This window comes from Lutra lutra, chromosome 10, assembly GCF_902655055.1.
Source record: "Lutra lutra chromosome 10, mLutLut1.2, whole genome shotgun sequence".
NCBI classification, from domain to species: domain Eukaryota; kingdom Metazoa; phylum Chordata; class Mammalia; order Carnivora; family Mustelidae; genus Lutra; species Lutra lutra.
In genome coordinates, this window is record NC_062287.1 from 45,112,301 (window position 1) to 45,131,182 (window position 18,882).

General features: G+C 39.8%; 1 protein-coding gene and 1 long non-coding RNA gene across 5 annotated transcripts in view; one reads left to right on the top strand and one right to left on the bottom strand.

The window, feature by feature from the left end:
• The window catches only part of LOC125078381 (uncharacterized), a 37,804-nt gene extending 30,345 nt beyond the window's left edge, over window positions 1-7,459 (top strand). Inside the window, exon 3 of the long non-coding RNA XR_007120878.1 lies at window positions 4,419-7,459. This is a non-coding gene — a long non-coding RNA (uncharacterized LOC125078381). The remainder of the gene's footprint in view (window positions 1-4,418) is intronic.
• CCDC83 (coiled-coil domain containing 83) overlaps window positions 1-18,882 on the bottom strand; it is a 54,346-nt gene that overhangs the window by 27,009 nt on the left and 8,455 nt on the right. For 3 of the 4 annotated variants that reach the window (XM_047690952.1, XM_047690951.1, XM_047690950.1), the window contains exons 3-5: window positions 13,300-13,384; window positions 7,001-7,163; window positions 3,569-3,736 (exon numbers count right to left, since the gene is read on the bottom strand). In XM_047690952.1, coding sequence (XP_047546908.1) covers window positions 3,569-3,736; window positions 7,001-7,163; window positions 13,300-13,384 — 416 coding nt within the window. The remainder of the gene's footprint in view (window positions 1-3,568; window positions 3,737-7,000; window positions 7,164-13,299; window positions 13,385-18,882) is intronic. The other variant, XM_047690954.1, reaches the window with a different exon arrangement.

The following is an 18,882-nucleotide window of genomic DNA, read 5'->3' on the forward strand; positions in this document are numbered from 1 at the left end:
ATGAGATTAGTGCACTTATAAAAAAGACTCCAAAGAGCTCCCTTGTCCCTTCACTAAAGATGACTGTCTGTGGACCAGGAAGTGGGTATTCACCAGACACCAAAACTGCTGGCATTGATCTTGAACGTCCCAGCCTGCAGAACTGTGAGAAATAAATTTCTGTTGTCTATAAAACACCCACTTAATGTATCTTGTTGTAGTAGACTAAAAGGACTAAGACACAGGCCTAGCTCAGGACAGCAGCCGCTTCCCCTTTGGCTCTGCTGTCAGAATGATCAGTCAGTCTCTTACCCTCTAGATTTCTCAGGACTAGACCTCCATGTCTCCCAAGCCACAGAGGATGCATACTGAACAATGTGAGGAATTTCCTCAAAGATTGTTCATCTTGATCTGAGGTGACGGAAGAATTACTCTTCACCTGCCCCTTTGTGGGACAGCATAGGACGTACAGCACACCAAGATCTCTTCCTAAACACTGTCCCCTAATTTCCAACAATCTTTTCTTGACCTGTCCAACGTCTTGTATAGACTGGAACTCAGTTTTCTGTCTCCTGGGCATGGCAGTCTCTCAGTTTACTCTGAAATGTGGTGTCTGTTATATTAGCACCCCAATTTAAACTGAGACTTAAAAAGTTGACTTTAGTGTCCTGTTTCAATAACCACCTCTTTCCCTAAAATACTTGTTCCTTGCAAGTAAACTCCATGATCATGGGTGTGGGAGGAACATTCTAGAGAAATCATGGAGGAAGGGAAGAAAAACGACAGTATAATAGTAAGGCTCCAGATAAATCAATTTAAGTGTCCTGCTCTTACCCATGGTCCAATTACTGGCCCCCAGAGTATTTCCATAGTCCCCAAGCCAAGTTGCTGCTGCTACCTGCATGGTTAGGAGAAATCCCTAAAACTAATGAAAATAAGAAAAGCCCATAACAGCTATTTTCCTATGACACCTAAAGTCAGCTACAGACTAAGGTTTAACCAGAAAATAATTCAATATGTAAGTGTTATTACCACCATCCCAAAGCTGGATACACAGCATGACACTTTTCAACTCAAAGAAATCATCCAAATTTCTGATCAAGATAATGGGTTCATAATTTTATCTGAGAAGATGACTTCTTAATTTAAAATATAAAGAAATGTTGGGGGGATTAAAAATTTTAAACTTCCCCAAATAATAACCATTTTAAAAGTATAGTACTGGTACACAAATACATAGATTAGTGGAACAGAACAGAAAGTACAAGGAGAGACCCAAATACACATGGGAAACTAAAGTATGATAAAGTCAGCATTTCAAATCAGCAGGGTTAAAATGAACTATTTGATACACAATGTTAGGGTTAAGGTTAGGGTTACCATCTGCTAAAAAATAAAGCTGGTTTCCTACTGCATAGACACAGAAAAAAATCAAAGATGTAAATATTAAAATGACACCATAAATATTCTAGAAGAAAATATGGACAACTTATTCATCATCTCAGATATCATAAAATAAAAATCTAGTTTGGGCACTCTAAAACTTCAATATGTCCCATAAATATAGCCCATCAAAAAAGACTAATGACAAATGGTGGAAATATTTGTACTTTGTGTTACAGTTAAAGAGCTAATTTCCTTAAAATGTAAAGAACTTTACAACACAGTAGAAAAATGAGCAAGGGATGTGAACAGATGGTTCACAGAAAAGGAAATGTAGTTATATTTCCCATTACATTTCCTGAACTTGTGACAAGATATCCACTATCACTTATAATAAGAGAAGTGGAAATTAAAGTTATAGTGAGATATAACTTTCTCCTTTTAAGACTGGCAAAGAACAAAAAGTTAGCTAACATCCCTGTTGTTGAAGATGCAGAAACATAGGCATCCTCGTCTACACAGGGAGACATCGGGCATGGGGTAGGGGTGGTTGGTAAACTTGGTACAAGCTCTATGGATGGCCATACCTATCAAAATAAAAAAGAAATAAATGGGCACTTTGGGCCAGCTATTCCTTCCTAGAGATACACAAAAATGAAATTAAATACAAGGATATTCATTACAGTAAAAGGAGACTTTTAAGAATATTCATTGCAGCATTATTTGTATTAGTAAAATATAGGAAACAACCTAAATGCTTATGAGTAGGGGACTTGTAAAAATATTATAATACAAAAAAACAAAGTAGCTACTGGAAGAATGAAGAAGTACTAATATGTACTGATCTATAAGAATGTTCATATTGTTACATGAAAAAGCAAGTGCCAAATTGTATTTGTAGCATGCTCTGTATATGTTGATACAAAGTATTTTGGACAACAGCTGCAAAAATTGGTAATAGTGGTTTTATCTAGAGAGAGGGTCTGAGGGGCTGGAGGATAGATGGGCATAGAAAGGTGTCCCCTCTCCCTTTTTAAAAAAGATTTATTTTTTATTATTAGAGAAAGAGAGAGAGAAAGTGAGCAGGAGGGAGGGGAAGAGGGAGAGAGAGTTCCAAGCAGATGCCCTGCTGAGTGTGGAGCCTGATGTAGGGCTTGATCTCAGGACCCTAAAATCATGACCTGAGCTGAAACCAAGAGCCAGTTGCTTAACCAACTGAGCCACCTGGTTGCCTCAGAAGGTGTCCCTTTTATTCTCCACTTTTTTTCTGGGGAGGAAAATATTTTGAGAAATTGGAACTCTAAACTCAGACTGATTTGGAACCAAATTTACATTGCCTTTGTGGTGCAGAAGCCCTGAGCTGAGAAACTTACAGAATTCTTGGTCCAGTAGTGGAACATCCCATGACAGGGCCCCTGCAGGGGATCATGGAAATGACCCCACATGAATACCTCCACTACTCAGGGCATCATCACCAGCTGTCATCTGGCCAGTGTTCTTCTGAGTCATCCGATTTCTCCATTTATTCTACTCTATGACTTTCCTTTCTCTGGTTCTCTGATTTTTTTTAAGCCATTGTGCTTAGCCACAGTGACAGATAGATGGCCTCATGGTTCTCAGAACTAGTCCTGGTAAGCTTCATCACTCCTGATGCCATCACACTCCACACTCTCTCCATTTCCCGTCTTGTGTTTGTGTTTCAGTTCTTTCTGACTATAAGCTAGCATTTACTGACTATAACCTAGCATTTACTAGATTACTAGTAATCTGACTATTACCTAGCATTGTGTTTCTCTACAATGATTCCAGTTTTATAGCCTGATTAAGTTGTTTTAAACTTGCTTCAGGTAAATTTCTTTTCAATATAACCCTGTTCCCGGACCTTCCTACCTCAGTTGAATTGCCCCAGACCTAGGAATAGAAACATGCAGACACCATCCACTGAATGAAGCTTCATTCTCCAAGGCAGTTGGTCTCAGGGATTCTCCACTCCCCCCGCCCCCAGCCACCCCAACACCAGTCCTTCTTCTCAGTTCCATTGGGGGTCCTGGGAGAGTTTCTGCACTTCCTCTCTCCACCTTAGGTTCATAGCTGCTTGTGCTGATAGTAAAGAATGATCCAGGAAGTACACATTTTTTCCCTTCTACCAAAGGGCTGTTCTCCAAAGATTTTCTATTGAATTTGAACTAACTTTGTTGCAACTGACCTGACATTTTCTCTGCATTTTCTTTAACTCTACTGATGTCATTCTGCAAGGAGGTAATGAGTTTAGCATGGTGTTCACTGCCTACATTCTTGTATTCTTCCCAGTATTCCTTTTCACTGAGTTTCTCAAGAAATAGTTTCTCAGCATTACTTATTTGCATGCGCATATCTGTTGAGAGAAAATCAAGGCACCATGTTGTTTCCATTGTTCTTACAGCCATGATACATTGCAATTTGAGTTTATGAAGTTAAGGCCTGAAAGGTCTGCTACTAAAATGCTGTTAACTCATAAATGTAAATTTTTATCTACAGTTAAAGTGAATCTAAACTATTTCAACTATTGTTTCTTCCTCATGATGCATAATCCAAGTAAAATTAAACTTCCAATTATAAAATAGATGTGTGGCTTTAGGCTGTGACAGGTAAGTTAATAGACTACCTATATGCCTAGGAATGCAGAAGCTTAAATTAATCCCATGATAGCTTGATAATTGTCCTATTTTATACATTATATCACATAGACTTTTTATTAATAAATTGTCACTTTTCTGACCATTGTGCCTCTGGGCAAAGTGAGTTCAACTTTTATCCTGCGCTGTCCCTGACAACCATTTTTGTAAATAAATAGGTTGCTTCCATCTAAAGTTCAGTGTTTGGGCTTCCCTTGTGTGAGATGATACCATAGGACAGTAATCTCAACATGTCTTCCCTGGGCCCCACTTACAAAGGCCTTCAGAGTGAAAGATAAACTCTCTAGTAAAATATGTACAAACACTGAACTGTGTTGCCCATATAAACCTTCACTTTGTCCTGGTGCACTTGCTAAACATGATATTCTACTCCATCTTTAGGCTGGGTCTCATGCTTCTCAATATTTTAGAACTGGAAGTATTACAAAGAGCAGAGTACAAGGAATTTAGGAGCCATTTGGCTCAGTGCCACACACCATCTTGTTTGAGAGCTCCCTGAAGGTAAGACCACATCTTATTCTTCTCTACAAAAGCAGCACTTATCATGGAATCTGGCAATTAGCTGGTGTTCAATAAATGTTTATGGAATGACTGACGCATTACAATCAGGGCAGAGGGATGTTCTTCAATATAGAGTGGCGGAAGGACTCCAGACATGTCTTTTTCCAAGACGGTAAATAAGATCCTATATTTTTAAATCCCTTGATAAATGGCCCTTGTTATTGCCACCGAACAGTGAATACCGCTATAATATGCGTGACGAGCTGTCCTCCTGTTTGCTTCGTCGGCTGCTGTCTCAGCCCTGTCCCACAGTCAGCCTTTGAGTGGAGGGTTGGGTACGGTCACTGAAGACTGAAAGAGAGGTGGAGGGAATGGCGGCTGTTCTACTTTGCCAGAGCCCATGTCCCTTCCCTCCTCCCACCCCTTGTCAAACAAGAGGGCTGATTACAGTGGCCCCTTCTCCTGGCCAGAAGGATTTGTCCAGGGGAACATGTGTCTCAAGCTGGGCACATGCTCAGAGGCCTTCCCTGGAAACACATTCCCTCGAACTGGGGGAAAACATGTCTCTTTTGTCTCTATTTGAAGGTTAAGAGGATGTACGGTGAGAAGTGTCCATGGTCAGAGTTCCAGCTTCATGGGGACAACAGCCTCAGAAAAAGGAGCCAACTTTCGGGAGCAAGACAGAGGGAGAAGAGGGGTAAAAGACAGGGATGGGGAGAAAGAAAGAAGGAAAGGGAGAAGAGGTTAAAAAAAGAGAGAGAAAAGCTGAGATCGGACAGCATGTGAGGCTCTGGGTCCAGGTCGGGAGCACCCTTCCTTTTCCGTTTGGTTTTATGAAAAAATTAACACCCTTTTTATGCTTAGGGTAGTTTGGGTTAACTTTTCATCCATGCAACTGAAGAGTCCTAACTAAAAGGTGAAAAACAGGGGTTACATCAGTTCTTCTCCAACCTTCCCGTGCATGGGAGTCTGCCCGGATCTCGTGACAGTGCAGACTCTAAGTCAGGAGACCGGAATGGACCTGAGACTCTGCATTGCAACAAGCTGCCAGATGAAGCTGTCGCTGCCGCTCCCCAAACCCACTCAGGTTACAGTGACTCCCAGGGACATAAGAGAACTGCCTCACAAAGGCTTTTCCCATCCGTCTGTCCTCCTGCTTTCCCTCCCTCCCTCAGCATCTGTGGGCTCCTTTGGTCCTTGGACCACCTCGCATGCCCAGCCCTTCTCTGCTGTGCTCAGTCACCCGGTGTCGCCCCAGTCACTCATGACACATGCGTCCTAGCACTCAGCCGAAACTGTAACCAGGACACCTTGGCTAGCTGGGCCCATTTCCCTGCGAAGGCACTTTAGTGAGCACATCTAAGTATTGTTTGTGGTCTCACTCCCATCCCAAGGGACTTATTAAAGTCCTTCTTCCGAACATAAACAGAAGTCTCCTGGAGAGGCACCCTAGGAAATACAGTATCTACCACCTCGTGACATCCCCCCTGCCCTCCAAAGAACAGGCAGAACAGGCTTGTGGGAACAGTTGTGGAGACCCCTAAAAATGAAGTTTGCTGGTCGATGGCTGGTCTTGGAAACCATCTCATTCAAAACCACAGCTGTTGACAGATGGTGTGCTTGCTATGCGTAAAGTGCTTGGGTCAGTAGGCTCTCTGAACTTGCAGAAGTTCAGGGAATCTCGTCCTTGTTATGCCTTCCAGCTGCTAGGACTGCTTTCTGAGAACACTCACATCTCTCCCTAAGTTTTCCAGCTTCCTAGCTGTGATGGTTTATATAGAGGTTCTGGGAGAAGTGGTTTGGGAAATCTTAGCAGAAAGTTTAGGATAAAGGAATAAAATTTTTCTTAAAAAAAAAAAAACAATGCATGTGTTAGAATGATGTATGACTCACCCACTGAACCATGGTGTTTCCTAAAGTCCATGCAAGAGTAGGTCATGCTCTACCATCTTCTGCACCTAGAATTATTTCTTTCCACGTCCTCCAACCTTCCCCCTAGCCAACTCTCATTCCTCTTTTCCCACCAAAATGGGGGGCTTAGCTCCCTTAGTGATACTGGTGGGGGGGCAGCTTCATGGCAATATTCACCCTGTTCCCCATTCTGAACTGAGTTGGAAGCCAAAGAACCTGTCAGACAAGAGAATTTCCCCGAGGAAAGAACAAATTCCCCCTGTGAGGACTTCAGGGTAGCAGCTAACAGGCTCTTGTCCGCTGCTGAGAGCCAGGTGGTTTTCCTCTGCCTTTGTTTTTGGTCAGTGCCCTTCCTCCTCCTCCTCCCCCACCTCCCCCTCACTTGGCTTCAGTAGCTCTGCCCACTCTTACTTCCCTCTCCGGCCCATTTACCCACATGTGTGTGTGCTTGCGGTGGTAATGTTCTCATCTGGACATGTTCGCCACACTTTAAACATACTAGGAGACAAAGGCATGAGCACATTCAAGAAATACCTAAGTTCCTAAGTCACCTTTCAAGTTTTCCTCCTGATCTCTTTCAAACTTCCATTTCTCCTTCATTGCGTTTTCAACATCTTCTCTTGTTACAACTGGTAACCCATCTGACTTCTCTTCACTCAGCTCCTTTAGTAGGTTCCGTATGTGCCAAGTCTGTTCGTCCTTCAAGTGTTTGTTCTGCCATGAAAATCAACAGTGGGTAACTACATCTGCTTGAGTATTTACATTGACTTGCCTCAAAACAGAGTCACATGCTGAGGCTTACAAAGTGAGAATAAGACATCTAATGAAATAAATTTATACAATATTTCTAAGAGCTTCTGGAACATGGAAGGTGCAAAGTAAAATTAAACCCATCAACACAGCAACTATTGAATAGAAGGTTACATTTAAAAAATTATGTTATTGGGGCACCTGGGTCACTCAGCGGTTAAGTGTCTGCCTTCTGCTCAGGTGGTGATCCTAGCATCCTGGCATCGAGCCCCACGTCCAGCTCCCAGTTCAGTGGGGAGTCTGCTTCTCCCTCTGCCCCTGTCCCTGCTTGTGCTCTCTCTCTCTTGCTCTCCCTCTCAAATAAATAAATAAAATCTTTTTTAAAAATTTAAAAATTGTGTTATTAACCTCCCAGTCTATCACCCTAGCATAGAATCAGTGAACATTAAAGTAGGACCTCGGAGGCCAATTTCTTCAGTCTCTCACTTCTTTAGTCTCTCACTAAAACCTTCTTCTCCAGCGATCGTCATACATCTGGTCAGTATTTATGAAGCATCTGCCAGGCGGTCTTCTAGACACTGGGAATATATGAGAGAATGTTATATGCAAAACACAGTGGCCCCTGTGTTTTGTCTAGGCAAAGCATGTGTCTCAAGCTAAGGACATGCTTAGAGTCCTTCCCTGGAAATACTTACGCTGAAACTGGTGAAAAACATATCTCTCTTGTCTCCATTTTGTGGTTTAAAAGGATGTAAGGTGAGAGGTGTCCATGGTCAGAGTCCCAGCCTCATGGGGACAACAACCTTAGAAAATGGATGCTTCCATTGCAAAAATAAAACTTAACCCAAAGTAGCCTAAGCATGAAGAGGAAGTTAATTTTTTCACATAACCGAACAGAAAAAAGCAGGGAGCTACACCTGGACCAAGGCTCACGTGCTGTCAGAGCTCAGCTTTTCCAAATTTTTGAAAATCTACTCACCCCCTCCTTCTCTCTCATCCCCTCTCCTCCTCTGCTCCCTTATTCTACCCACCCCAATCCCTCTTCCAACTCTGCCTTTCCCCATGAATGTTGGCTCCTTTGTAAAATGGTACAGCTACTCTGTTAAAAAGAATGCCAATTTCTTATAAAACTAAACATTTGCTTACCACACAACTGAGCTCTTAAGCATTCATCTCAGAGAAATGAAAGCTTATATTCACCTAAAAACCTGTACACAAATTTATGATATGATTATATCATAAATACCATGATAAATATGGTATTTATCATAGCCAAATACAGGAAACAACTCACATGTCTTTCAATAGGTAAATGGTTAAATAAATTGTGGTACATCCATATCACAAAATAAAAATAAATAAAAGGAACCAGCTCATGATACATGCAGTGAACTGAATCTCTAGAAAATTATGCTGAATGAAAAAGTCAGTCTCCAAAGATTACTTACAAAGATTAATTACTAGTAAGTAATTTATATAACATTCTTAGGATAACAAAATTATAAGTCTGGAGAACAGATTAATGGTTTCCAGGAGTTGATGAAGAGGTGGAATTGGGAGGGAGGAAGTGTCTATAAAAGGACAATGTGAGAGATGTTTATGTTGATGGAAACTTTCTGTGTCTTGACCGTATCAATGTCAGTATTGTTAATGTTAATATCCTACTTGTGATATTATACTACAGTCCTGTACTATGTTATAGGAAACCACGTTATGGTTATACAGGATCTCTCTGTATTATTCCTTGTAACTGCATGCCAATCTATAATTATTCCAAAAAAGTTTAATTTAAAAATGGAGGTCAGTCAATATTAGCAACTGATAAACAATATATTGCTCTTTCATCGATTCTCATATGTTCCATTTTCTTGAAAGAAATGGATTCATGTTTTGTCTTCTTATAAATAAACTGAATTACTTTGGCTCGACATGAGTTATTTGAAAATGAAATATCTGTAGAAACTTGAATAATACCGGTGGAACTGTCCCTTGCCAAACTATTGCACTGCTAATACTTTTTCCAAATACGGGCTTTTCCACTTATTTTTGTTAGAAGTGGAAAATTCCTTTATCAAGTATAGTCTTAATACTAAATAAATCTTCACCTGATTTTATTTGTTAGCTAATTTTAGTAAGGTAACAGTCACCTCAAAATCAATTCCAACTCTACAACAGGCAAAACCCTCCAAAGACAGTGATCATTTAAAAACCACTGCATAGGGGTGCCTGGGTGGCTCAGTGGGTTAAGCCGCTGCCTTCGGCTCAGGTCATGATCCCAGGTCCTGGGTTCGAGCCCCACATCAGGCTTTCTGCTCAGCGGGGAGCCTGCTTCCTCCTCTCTCTCTGCCTGCCTCTCTGCCTACTTGTGATTTCTCTCTGTCAAATAAATAAATAAAATCTTTAAAAAAAATAAATAAAAAAAATAAAAACCACTGCATATAATTCATCAAGAAATAATGTGTAATCAATCAACAAATTTTGCTCTTACTTTCCCTACTTAGCACAATACTTGTCAAAGTAAATGCAGTCTTCTTAGATCAAATTTTTAACACTATGACTATTCTTTTCAAACATATGATATTTTCATTTATAAATTAAAAGAGTAACATATGTCCTAAAATGTGACTGAATGTTGCATAAATATGACTAAATCACAGTTGGCATTATATGTAAATATATTACATATTTATTAAATATGTTTGAATTAAATTAAAATATTAAATATATTTAATAACATCCATATTAAACTTCCCAAATCCCATAATGAATTTCAAATGGATGGCAAATGTGTCTGGCAACATGTTACAAAATTCCCTATATCTGAAAAATTATTTTGAGTGATATACTGAAATAAAATTTAGTTAGACATATTCACAATGTGTTAAAAAAAGGACCTTTATCCTACGAAGTAGACAACTGTTATTCAAAGTAAGAATAATTGTCACACTATAAAATAGAAGAAAGGAGATTCAATAAATAAACTACAAAGGACTGGTTTGTTTGTTATAAGGCCATCTCATGGGTTTTAACTTTTTAAGTCTTTAAGATTCACGGGAGCAAGAGCAGAAGTTGCCAAGATAGTACACAGATTTCTCTCTTACTACTTCCCTGCTTTCCCCAACGATGACATCCCATATAACCAGAGCACGTGAGATCAAACTGGAGAAATGGACATTACAACGTTATTAAGTAAATTAGAGACTTTATTTGGATTTCATCAGTTTTTACATGTGCTCATTTTAATTTCTTTGTGTGGGTATTATGAAAATTTGTCACATATATGTATGAAAATTATCACATAGAGATGGCATTTGAAGTTGTGGTGTTAAGTAAGATCTTTAGAGTTAAAGAGAAGAGTTGAGATCAGAACCTTGGAAAATACGTTAGGGGTGGGTCCATCCCATTCATTCAGAGCAATGAATGAAAACAAGAAATTGTTGGTGCATAGGGGGGATACTTAGGGAAAGTGATGTCCTGGCAGCCAAAGAAAGAGAGTTTCAAGGTGACAGGGACGACTGCTGAAGGCACAAGGGGTAAAGTGAGGACTACAAAGAGGCCATTGGACCTGGCTACTTGGTCATTAATATCTTCTGCCCTAGCAGTCGTGGTGGAGTAGCAGGAGTGAAAGAACGAACCAGAGGTAAGGAAGTGGACACAGGGAACTATGAAATGTTTAATGAGGAGCAGTGAATGCAAACAGAAAAAAAAATGGAAGATAATAAATGAAGTAAGAGTCCAAACAAAACACACACAAAGGAAGAGATGACGTGTAGGAAGGAGGAGGGCTGTTTCTGATTTTGACCTAACTGAAAAGTATGTCTTGCTAATGAGTCATGTTTAACTTAGCAACTAAATATCCATGACCTCAAAAAATTTTCCTTTCACAGTTGTTAGTGTGAATCAACTCAATAAATATTTATTGAACACCTACGCATGCTGGGTCCTTCCAGAGAAACAAAGGTAAGTAAGATTTAACTGCTGCTGCCTAACAAGCTTTCAATTTAATAATGGAGTTTTCAATTTAATATTGGCATTTGTATGCTGCATTCCACCTTAGTTTGGGGGAATGAAAAGGAGCTAGCCAACAGAAGAGCGTTCCCAGAAGATGGAAGAGTGCGTAAAGTACAGCAATGCATGAGACTGGGTTTTCCAAGATTTAAAAGAAGCAGTGGTAAACAAAGGGTGGACGAACTAGAGATGACTTTGGAGAGGTGAGCAGAGGATAAGTTTTGTAGGGCCTCAAAGACTTTAGTAAAGAGTAGAGCATGGGGGCACCTGGGTGGCTCAGTGGGTTAAAGCCTCTGTCTTTGGCTCAGGTCATGATCGAGCCCTGCGTCGGGCTCTCTGCTCAGCGGGAAGCCTCCTTCCTCCCTCCCTCTCTGCCTGCCTCTCTGCCTACTCGTGATCTCTGTCTGTCAAATAAATAAATAAAAATCTTAAAAAAAAAAAGAGTAGAGCATGGATTTAATTTTCTGTACAATAGGAAGCCACCATAGGGTTTTAAGCACTGAAAAGTTTACAGTGTTTGAAGGGTTGGCACTTGGAAAATGTACTGAATTGAGGAAGGATGGCTAAGAGATGGTGGCAGCTTAAACTGGGGCAGTAGCGGCATAAATGGAAAGAAACAGATACATAGAGTTGGAGCTAGAGTCTGTCTCTCCATGTTCCTCACTGCTGGGTCCACTGATGACCTATCCCATTCTTGGGTGAATCCTCATGAAAATAAGAATTTTGTTTCTGGCTTCAAATAAGGGGCTGTGGGAAAATGATTCCTCAGTCCTGATCTGTTCTTTCCGCAACCAAATGGAAGTCCAAGGCTGACCCAGGAGTCCCATTGGTGACCCCTGGGGAGTGTGCATTGGTCCCTTGATGGCAGCTCACTCCTCTCCCATGCTGTGGATCTCATCATGTAGAACTGCACCCCAACACCTAGACCAAAGTTCCTGTTCCCATTCTCATCCAGAGACTGAGTTTCTGGTTGAGTCTGATAAACAGATGTTAGTGACCCATTCTGGAGAATCGTAACAATGTCAGGGTCACAGTTACGTCACCACCATGGCATGTCTGGCCCAATAAATGTTGCTGAATGAATGGCTAAATTAGCTGTATTTGGAAGACAGGAATTCCCATGTCATAGGAGGGAAACTGAGACTCCTACCAGTTTGGGCCAGAATGATACCAGCACTAAGTGGTACAAGTCAGGATGCGAACTCAGGTCTCTGACCCCAGACTCCATTAAAACTTGTAGATATAGTCAACTAGACAAAAGCCAAATAAAACAATTAACTGTGGAAGTTTTAGTTTTAGTTTTTTACTCACTTATGAGCTACCTTAAGAGATAAGTTGTGTTAATAATCACTTACTGCTTCCAGACTGTATTTCTGCCAGTCTTTAGTCATGACAGTCATATACAGCATGGCTTTGATATTCATTTTAATCTGATTTTATAAATACAATATATCATCTTAAACATTAAATGAGTCACTTTAACAGTTGAGATTGTACTTTTCAAATAATATTTACATCTGCACCATCTGAAAATCTAAAAGCAAAAACATAGAAATTAAAAACAGAGAACCAGTGTTCTATCCTTTGGCTAAATAAATTAACAGATAAATGTGGTTTCAGAATCTTAAAATTTTGAACGTGAGATTCAGGGTCATGATGAAAGAAATAACACAGCTCAAGCTGACTTCCTTTGACATGGTAATTAATATAATAGAAACAGCAGTGCCCTCTTGCCTTAAATGTACCGAAAACTGAGATTGTAAATTAATCAATTTCAGGCACTAAAGAGATGATTTCCTGAAATACATGTCATCATAATTTACAATTTTTAAGGCATTGTGTAAATGTTTAATAACTAGATATAAACTTGATTTTTAAATTTTTTAAAAAGATTTTATTTATTTGTCAGAGAGAGAGAGAGAGCATAAGCAGGGGGAGAGGGGGAGGGAGAAGCAGGCTCCCCACTGAGCAGGGAGCCCCATGCGGGATTCAATCCCAAGACCCTGGGATCATGACCTAAACTGAAGGCAGACGTTTAACTGACTGAGCCACCCAGGCACCCCTAGATATAAGCTCTAAATGTTATACTTACTCTTTCTTGATACTTTTGATTCTTTTCTCTAAGTCTTCTTATTTGAGCCATAAATCGTTCTACTGCATTTTCCTTTATTTGACAGCTGATAATAAACAAAGATGTGTTACAATTATTTATCAAGGAAAATTAATGAGACAAATTTAAAAATTAAACTATTTAGAATGAAATAAAGTATTGGATATATTAAAAAAAAAAACCCATTGAAGGATCCGATACCTTCTTAAGTGGATTTTTTTGTTTGCATTTCTGAGGATATTTGACTCACTAAAATATATATTGGAGAGATAACTTCAAGTTTTTTTCCTAAATCACTCCCCATTTGTATTTCACAATCATAATTTTTATACTTTCTAAACATCTATAAATAACTCAGCTTAGAAGAAACCTAGGGAAGGGCACACAGAAAACATGCTTTCTAGAATTCTAAAAAAAATTCAGACAAAAATGACAAAGACTTATAAGGGCAGGCACATCTTCTTGAAATATAGTAAGATAAATGAGGCACACCTGGGGTTCAAATTCATTAGTATGTCATATCTTCTATGAATAATAAAAGCTTTCTTGACACAAACATATTTCTTTAATACGCAACAAGTATCTGTTGAGTATCTGTGAGGTACAAAGGAGAGATGGGACAGTGCAGACAGACTTTGGTATAGGCCATTTGACAGCTATTTGAAGGGCTAAGTATATCTCTCTCTATTACCCAGCAAATCTTGTAACTTTAAATCTGAGACCAAAGTAACACGATGGAAGCAGCTTTGTGTAAACCCCTTGCCTCAATTAAAACAGCAAAAATAAAAACACAGCACCTCTGTGGTATAGTGAATAGAGAGGTCGTTACAGAATGAGAAACATCGTGTCCCTGTCACCACTCACCTGTATGACCTCAGGCAAGTCACAATACCTAGCTCTAATCCTATGAGGATTAAAATGAGAAATTGCATGCAAATGTTTCTAGCATAAAGTGAGTGCTTAGTAAATTTCAGTTGAACTTGAATTTGAACTTGAATCTTAGCTTCTTGGCCCTTCCTCCAAAACACCATTTACATGTGTGACATCGTGTATTCAGTAGAGAGAAAATGAGGCTCCTTCTTTCCCAGTGATGAGAAAATGCAACATAAAAACAAAACAAGCAATTCCTTTAGTGGCAAAAGTGCTGTTGGATGCTGTGAAACTTGGACTTCAGTCCCGCTTCTCCACCAACAGTCTAAGGACTCTCAACCTAGTTAGGCCTTGGCTTACTCCTCTGTAGGTAAGAGTATTGAAGAGAATTGAAGGCAAAGAGCTCTACACTTTCAGTTCCCCAATTCTGCAATTTACATCAGTCATCGTTCCCTTTCATGCAGTCACACGGACAACACATACAGCACATGGGGGATTTAAAGAGCTGCTGCTCCGTGCCCGGTATTGTTTACGGCATTATGGAGATAGGGTTGAACAAGACCTCCATGATCCTTGCCCCCAAGGAGCTTCCGTTTTACTAGGCAATAAAGAAGTAAACACCCAAACATATTACTTACCCATTGTTATGGGGGAAATAACAGGCCATGTATGACAAGGGTAGTAAATGGAAGCAACTACTATACACAAGGTGGTTTCCACACAGTAGGAGGTATAAACCTTCTTTTTACTTCTCACCTAAAGTTTTGGTGTGGGGGCACCTGGGTGGCTCAGTCAGTTAAATGTCTGCCTTCAGCTCAGGGTCATAATCCCAGGGTTCCAGGGTCAAGCCTCGTGTCAGGCTCCCTGCTCAGTGGGGAGTCTGCTTCTCCTTCTCCCTCTGCTGTCCCCCCTGTTTGTGCTCTCTCTCTCTCCCTCTCTGTGAAATAGATAAATAAAATCTTTTAAAAAAAATAAAGCTTAGGTGTGCAAAAATTCTGAAGGGGTGCCTTCTCTATCTCCCATTTTTAAGGAGAAAAATTAAAATATTGTAAATGAGAATTATCTGAGAAAGGCCTATGCAAATGTATGCAAATTGTGCAAGTTCTACAATTATAAATACGGCAAACTAATTCATTCCCTGTATGGGTGAAGCAGACAAATGAATCTCAAGTATATGATGGCCCCCAGTTGAGACCGAGTCTTGGGGTGGTCTGGTTAATAGACTGTTCTTGGCTTTGGCTGAGAGGCATCCTTGGTGATGACTGAGCATGCAAAAATGGGTCTGGAGACTCCATCCAGCCCCAACCCCAGATACTGCATGGCGCACACTTATACTTAAAAAAAAAAAAAAAAATTATTTCTCATTTATTTGAAATTCAAATTTAACCTGGCATTGTGTAATTTTATTTGCTGTATCTGGCAACTTGACACTTAAGTCTACCACCTATCCGTACAGAGCAGTTAGGAGCCAGTGACCTGGGGCTTTGTCTCGTGTTCCTTGTGAGCAGTTCAGAAAGATTTAAGTGACACCAGCAGGCCTCAGGGGCAATTCTGAGGGGCCCTAAAGGTTTTGGTGGCTTCATTGCCCCGGTTGTGGCTCACATGGTAGTTGTAGGTCTAAGTTAGCTGAACCTTTCCTTGGAATTTATTTCAACCTCCATGCGTCTCATGAAGATGAAACTGAACTTCAGAACTCAACACTATTAGCCACTATGAGAATTCAAGCTTCACTGTTCTCTGTATACTTTTTCCTTTTCAGATCTCCCTCAGAACCCATCGTACATACATGTCACACCAAATACTGAAGCAAGTAGGATGATAAGCCAGTGAGATACTATATATTAACATGGTTTGAAAAAGATACACACTATTCTAAAACTCAGTGATGTGAAATCATTAGTAATACAACAGGTCACCTTTCCCCTTCCCTCTCTGTATTATTAAGATGTTACTAATGTGTCAGTTTTCTCCCTCCAGGCAATCTCATTGAAAATTCTGAGAAGGAAAACAAATAAATCTGGATTTTTTTTTTTTTTTTAAGAAAGAGTGAGAGCATGGGGTGGGAGGGGCAGAAGGAGAGGGAGAGAGATTTCCAAGCAGACTTGAGCACGGAGCCCAATGTGGGGCTCCATCTCATGACCCAAAGATCATGACCTAAGTTGAAAGCAAGAGATGGACGCTTAACCAACTGTGCCACCCAGTGCCCCTAAATCTGAATTAAAAAAAAAAATTATGTTCTTATCTATTTTTTAACCTATAATCATATCCACATCTATCTCTATAGCTATGTTCATATTCATTGTAGAAAACTGGGGGAAAAACAAGTATAAGGGACAAAATTAAAACCACCGTTACCTAGAGATGGTGATCGCCTCAGATTTAGCATTGCTGGTCTCAGCTCTTCACAAACAACCCCAGAGGTTCATGACTTTATTTTTTGGGGGGCATAGATTAAAAAATGTTTAGTTGTTCAGAAATCACTGACTACCTACTATGTGCTTCCAGCTCTTTTTTAGATGAGAACAATCTCATAAGAGAATTATAAGATGCTGCCAGGGGACCCTTGGGCAGTCCTTTCTCAGAAAGCAAGGGGCTGTTTTGGCTCCTCATCATGTGACAAAAGTACCATCACCCGGGAACACATGGAATGAGCCACGTGTCACTTAGCAGAGCAGGTGCAGCAAGGCTTCGACTATTGCAGTCCATGAGATTATTTATTTAGTCTTAACAGAGAGAGAACAAAAGCAGGAGATGTTCAATTTATATCTTGCATTAGATCATGAGAATTTTAAATGTTTGTCTCTTTGTAAACCTCTGTTAAAGAACAGAAATACTGGCCTCTGACTGACCTAGAAGAGAAAGAAACAATTGTATCTGGATGTCATCAACATAAACCGTAGGAGCAAATGAGAGACCAGGTTGTATTCACAGAGCCTGACTTTTTGTCCCCCTCTCCGAAGATGAGATGAGGGAAGTTTTCCGTTATGCTGACAAATGAGTGCAAGTGATTTCTGGTTATAACTCAACGTCTCAAGTGGAAAATAAAAGAGAACTTTGTTAAAAGTCCCTTCCTATGGGTGTTTCTCTTAGTGTTCTGGCCCTTTCACTCCCTGTCCTCTAAAAAGAACAGACAGATTTGAGAAACTCAAGAAGGAGATGGATTTTCTTTGAATGTTGTTAAAAACAAATCTCTGGAAGGCCAGTGTCACAGACTGGTCACCAGCCTCACGGGCTCCATCCTTGCAACTTTGGTCCCCTCCAGTAAGTAGAGCCCAGTCCCGAATCCCACATGCTTCACAGGGCTTGGCTTATCTCACCCTTGCTGATATCACCAGTCTGCTCTTACCGCTTCTCCCGCTCTCGGCCTTCTCTCCGTTCCTAGACTCTGAAAAGCTCTCCCTGACACCAGTGTCTTTCCCATAAGCCTTTTTCTCCTCCACCCTTTGTCTCCAAAACACCTGTTCCTCTGCCGGATATCAGCTTCAACGTCACTCACTCCAAGATTTCCTGACCCCTCTGACTGTTACCAAGTCCTTTAGTTAAACCATTACACAGGACCATATACTTTTCTTTCATAGCAACTTAATGGTAGCTATGCAATTTTTTGAAAAAGTTTGAAGTAGTTATCTAATGTCTGTCTCCCATGCCTCATCTGGGTAGGAACTGGATAGTCTGTTTGCTGTTGTCCTCTAGCACTTGCCTTGGACTTGGTAAACATTCAAGTACTTGTTCAGTAGATGCATGATGTCTTTTTTTTTTTTTAATTTTAATTCCAGTATAGTTGGCATACAATGTTATATTAGTTTCAGGTGTACAATATAGTGATTCAGCAATTCTATACATTACTCAGTGCTCATCTTGGTAAGTGTGCTCTTAATTCCCCGCACCTATTTCTCCCCTACCCAACCCCCCACCTTCCCTCCGGTAACCTTATCCTTTTGTTCTCTGTAGTTAAGTGTCTGTTTTTGGCTTGTCTCTTTTTTTTCTTTGTTCATTTGTTTTGTTTCTTAAATTCCACATATTTGTGAAATCATATGGTATTTGTCTTTCTCTGACTGACATTTCGCTTAGCATTGTGCTCTCTGGATCTATCCATGTTATTGCAAATGCTAAGATTTCATTCCTTTTTATGGCTGAATAATATTTCATTAATTTATTTATATATTTATATATCATATTATTTATATGTATAATAATCATAGTTATAGTATATAATTATATAATTTTATAAATATACAATTATATATTATATATAATAAAATATGTGTGTATTTGTGTATATATATATATATGATATATATCATATATATATATATATATTCCACTCATCTATCAGTGGACACCTGGGCTTTTCCATAGTTTGGCTATTGCAAAGAATGCTGCAATAAACATAGGGGTGCATGTATCCTTTTGAATTAGTGTTTTTATATTTTTTAGGTAGTGCAATTACTGAATTGTAAGGTATTTCTATTTTTAGCTTTTTGGGGAACCCCCATACTGTTTTCTGTGTGGGGAGATTATTTGCATTCCTACCCACAGTTGACGAAGTTCCTTTTTCTTCCTTGTCATCCTCGTCAACACTTATTGTCTCTTGTATTTTTTATGTTAGCCACTCTGACAGGTGTGAGGTGATATGTTATTATAGTTTTGATTTTCATTTCTCTGATGATGAGTGATGTTGAGCATCTTTTCGTG